Genomic DNA, 4395 nt, shown 5'->3' with positions numbered 1-4395 from the left:
TGAATCTTCAATCTTCTTCCAAGAGTTCTTTAGAGAGAAGGAACGTGTGTTTTGCGGCTGGTAGAGAATGCTTTTTCGTTGCCCTAGCTTCTCTCTCTTATTTTTCCCTTCAGAAAAATCGCGTCTGGGCTAAAAAACGTCAGTCAGACGGACCCGGCCGGGTGGAATTATTGCACATAAAATTCACCTGGTCGGGTAGAAGTCTCTGGACTCTTTATGAACAAAATTGTCCACCCGGCAGGGTGGAATTATTGCACATAAAATTCACCCGGCCGGGTAGCTCCCGGCAGTTCGCGCAGCTTTCGTAGATCTGCCGTATCTCTCTCATCCGAACTCCGATTGGGGCATGTGAGGTACCCACGCGAAGCTCTTTCGATGATGAAGACAATGGTACTCTCAAAATAGGATTTGGACCCTATATTGATAGGAAGATTAACGTTTGAAGCAGACCCCAGTCAATGCTTGGCTCATTTTGACCCTTTTTTACCTATTTTAACTTCAAAAACTGGATAAACTCATCAAAGCACATTTATAGTGAAATATGGACGTAAACTCAAGTAATATGCATTTAAACACCAATTATCATCACGTTTAACGCCCAATAAAACAGTTAAAATACGAGTTTGTCAACTCCCCCAAACTTAATCACTTGTTTGTCCTCAAACAAGAAGCAGACAACAATCAAATATAAACTCGTACACATAAGTTGGATCTCATCATTGCCTCAGTTAATAAACAATATCATGCATCAATAACTTCACACACATGTAAACCAACTGATCATTGCTTCAAGTTACTAACACGTATGCAACCTTGTCAATTTGCCCTCACAAGATAGATATGTAGTGTAATTCTCCCACTCTCAAAGTGTTTAGGTAAAATACAAGCTCTCAAATCAATCAATCACGCATAGTTTACCATAGGCTTGCTCGAAATCTAACCTCTCCTCTACTATTTTGTGACTATAAATCAAGGATATGAAAGGTCTTATTTGTAGGTTGTAATGTAGGCTTTTTGGTTAGGTGAGGCAAATTTGGCCAAAGTGACTTATAATCCCTTTCGAAACTATAATAACTTCGTTCTTAAAACAACTCAACTCCTCAGTAGTCTTTATAGACTCTTCTCATCTACCAATTCTCCCCCAAACTTGGTTTCTTATGCATTTCTAGACTTCGTCTAGCTTATACCCCCTCTAGGCTTCGCCTAGCTTATACCACCAAATTATTCTTTTTTTTGTACAACTCTTTTTTTCACAACTAAAAGCATACATCCACTTTCCCAAAGATATTCAAGTCAATACTTCATCTTTAAACTCTTCTTATCATCCAAAAGTGTCCTTTTCCCCCAAACTTATTTTCAAGCATATATACAACCCCAAGTTATCAAATAATAGGCTATTAGGCTCAAATATGGCTAACAAAGGATTATGATTTTTATTTTAGGGTGAAAGTAAAGACAAGGCTAGAACGGATGGCCTAACGTCACTTCCTAAATCTATACTCACTATGTAGACTCAAGGAAGATCGCGAGCAAGTTCTAGAAACATATAACACAATGACGATAATCACACATTTAGAAATATATAGGCTCAAGTCTCACAGGGTTATGGCAAAGGACAATGCAACGAGCAATTCACTTTAGGCAAATCACAATAAAGACATACAAGCATGCTTGGTCATATCAACAAGTTTTCACAAACATTTTAGCACATAGCATTATTAGCAACTCATCCAACAAACATGCTTGAATTCAATTCAAATTGCTCCGACCCCATTCAATTTCATCCAAGGGAGTTTATTAATCCTAAACTAAAATCCTAAGCAAAAATTTTAAAACTACCCAAAAATAACATGAAAACAATAAACATGCTCATAGGTTCACCATCCACCGTATCACCCCCCAAACTTATTCAAAGCTACGCAAAGAAATAAGTTTGAAACGTTGGTGGAGAGGTGATGCCTACTGAGCAAACACACTAAAAAAAATAAATAAAACAATAAAAGATACCTTCCATGGGTTGCCTCCCATGCAGCGCACCTATTTATCGTCGTGTGCCCGACGTCTTCAAATATCAACCGAGATCCCCTTTCATCCCAGAGTTGCCTCCAGGTGATCGCTTGGCTCCTCCTCCATGAGGAAATAGATCGTTCCACGTCTTGGTGAGCCACCACTTTTCAGGCTCTCTCGGGATAGGCTCCTTCAGTGTTGGAGCAGTTATCTTTCTTCCCTTGACATCAGTTGGTATTTTACCCCCTATCCTAGGGGGTTCAGTAGTGATCACCGCGTGCACCGGTGAAGGGCGACTATGGTCTGCATCGATCCATGTTATTGGCTCCGAGTCAATGGAAGCCATCATCTCCATGTGAAGCTCATAAAAGTCCTTCTGCTTCACTTTTCTGACTGCACTTGATCCTCCTTCTTCAGTAGTCACTTGGTGCTTCAGACGCACCACCTTGCACTCCTCAGTTCTTCCATCCATGCTTCTCGGTTTGTGGGAAAACGTTTGACTTTCTTTTCCCATGAAGATTGTCAACTCTCCCTTTTTCACGTTTATATTTGCCTCAGCAGTGGCAAGGAAGGGACGTCCTAGCAGTAGGGGGACTTCCTTGTCTTCTTCCATGTCCAAGACCATAAAGTCGATGGGAAAAATAAATTCCCCGACCTTAATCAGTAGGTCTTCCACGATGCCCTTTGGATACACGACAGATCTGTCTGCCATCTGTAGTGTGGCTGAGGTGGGCTTCAAAGTACCAATGTTCATTTGCTTGAACACCGATAGTGGCATTAGATTAATGCTCGCGCCTAGATCGCAAAGAGCATTCTCCACCTTATAGCCCCCAATGAGGCAGTCGACAGTGAAACTTCCAGGATCCTTCAGCTTGGCCGGCAGTTTCCTTTGCAGCAGAGCACTGCAATTTTCAGTTAGATTAATAGTGTCTACCTGCCCCCAACTGGTCTTTTGGGCTATCGCCTCCTTCAAAAACTTCCCATACTTCGGCATCTGCTGTAGTGCCTTAATCAGTGGGATGTTCACGTGCACCTTCCTGAATATATCTAGGAATCGAGCAAACTGCTCATCCTTCTTTGTCTTCTGCTTCAGTGCTTCAGGTAAGGGCACCTTCACTCCAGAAGTGCCTCCAATGTCTCTTTGTTCAGTTATCTTGCCCTTCAGTTTCTCTGCCACGGCAGGCTTAGGCTCAAGAATAGCGTCCTTCGTGGTCTCAGACAGAGATGGGCCTTCATACGTCTTGCCATTCCTCAGATGGATGGCCATACATCCTTTCGAATTCTCATTTGGCTGGCCTGGGAACTGCCCAGGCTTGTGGTTCATACTCACAGCCTGAGCAATCTGGCTCAGCTGTGTGTCTACGAACTTCAGATGGGTGACTATACTTTGCACATCTTTCTCAACTTTCTCCATCCTTTGATTGTTCTGCTCCATGAGCTTGTTGGACTGTAGCATGAAAGACTTGAGTATGTCTTCCGTGGTCATCTTCTTCGAATCATTAACCACTCCATCAGTAACTGTGAACCCTGGGGGTGGTTGCAGAGCATTATTGTGGTTCTCATAAGAGAGATTGGGATGCCCCGTGTTCCCGTACTGATTATATCCTCCACCATGAAAGTTAGGGCGTGGATTATTGTAGTACCTGTTGTTGCCCCCTTGATTCACATAGTTCACGTCCTCCATACTTCCTTGGGGCTCTTGAGAAGGTTTCCCCATTATCATGCAATCAAATTTCATGGTCAACGCATCCAACTTGTCGGATAGGGCACTCATAGGATTATGATCTGTAGTAGAAGCCACTCTATGCACCTTACTCCTTTCGTTGCTCCATCCTTCGTCATTAGATGCGAGCTCCTCAATCACTTCCATGGCTTCATTCACTCCTTTCTTGAGAAAATTACCGCTTGAGCTCAAGTTCAACTCCCGTTGTGCTTCAGGCACGCATCCCTTAAAAAATGTAATGACTTGAACTGTCGGGGTTAACCCATGGTTGGGACATCGCTTCATCAAGGCTTTGAATCTCGCCCATGCTTCTCTGATATTCTCCGCAGGGTTCATCTGAAAGGCAATGATCTCATGTTGCCTCTTAATCGCCTTACTGGGGGGATAAAACTTTTCTAAAAACTTCTCTACCATAACATCCCATGTTCTGATTGAGCCCGACTCCAAGCTCTCCAACCAATCCTTTGCTGAATCCTCTAAGGAAAAGGGAAACAGCCTAAGTCAAATCTGATCATCTGTCACTCCATTCAACTTCGTAGTGTTGCAGATCTGAATGAACTTGGTGATGTGTTTGTTCGGATCATCTGTGGATTTGCCCCTAAAAGCAATATTCTCTGCCATCAGAATAAGTCCTCTTTTCAGCTCAAAGGTGGTGGCTGCGATGT

At 42.8% G+C, this 4395-nt stretch overlaps 1 protein-coding gene across 1 annotated transcript; it reads right to left on the bottom strand.

The window, feature by feature from the left end:
- Positions 1-2174: 2174 nt before the first annotated feature.
- LOC121757528 lies at positions 2175-4144 on the bottom strand. The gene is made up of 2 exons (XM_042153057.1): positions 2251-4144; positions 2175-2197 (listed from the first exon to the last, which is right to left on the bottom strand). Exons 1-2 carry the CDS (start codon positions 4142-4144, stop codon positions 2175-2177), a joined length of 1917 nt encoding a protein of 638 aa, XP_042008991.1.
- Positions 4145-4395: the final 251 nt, after the last annotated feature.

This window comes from Salvia splendens, chromosome 12 (assembly GCF_004379255.2).
Source record: "Salvia splendens isolate huo1 chromosome 12, SspV2, whole genome shotgun sequence".
NCBI classification, from domain to species: domain Eukaryota; kingdom Viridiplantae; phylum Streptophyta; class Magnoliopsida; order Lamiales; family Lamiaceae; genus Salvia; species Salvia splendens.
This window is presented reverse-complemented; position numbering and strand designations above follow the sequence as displayed.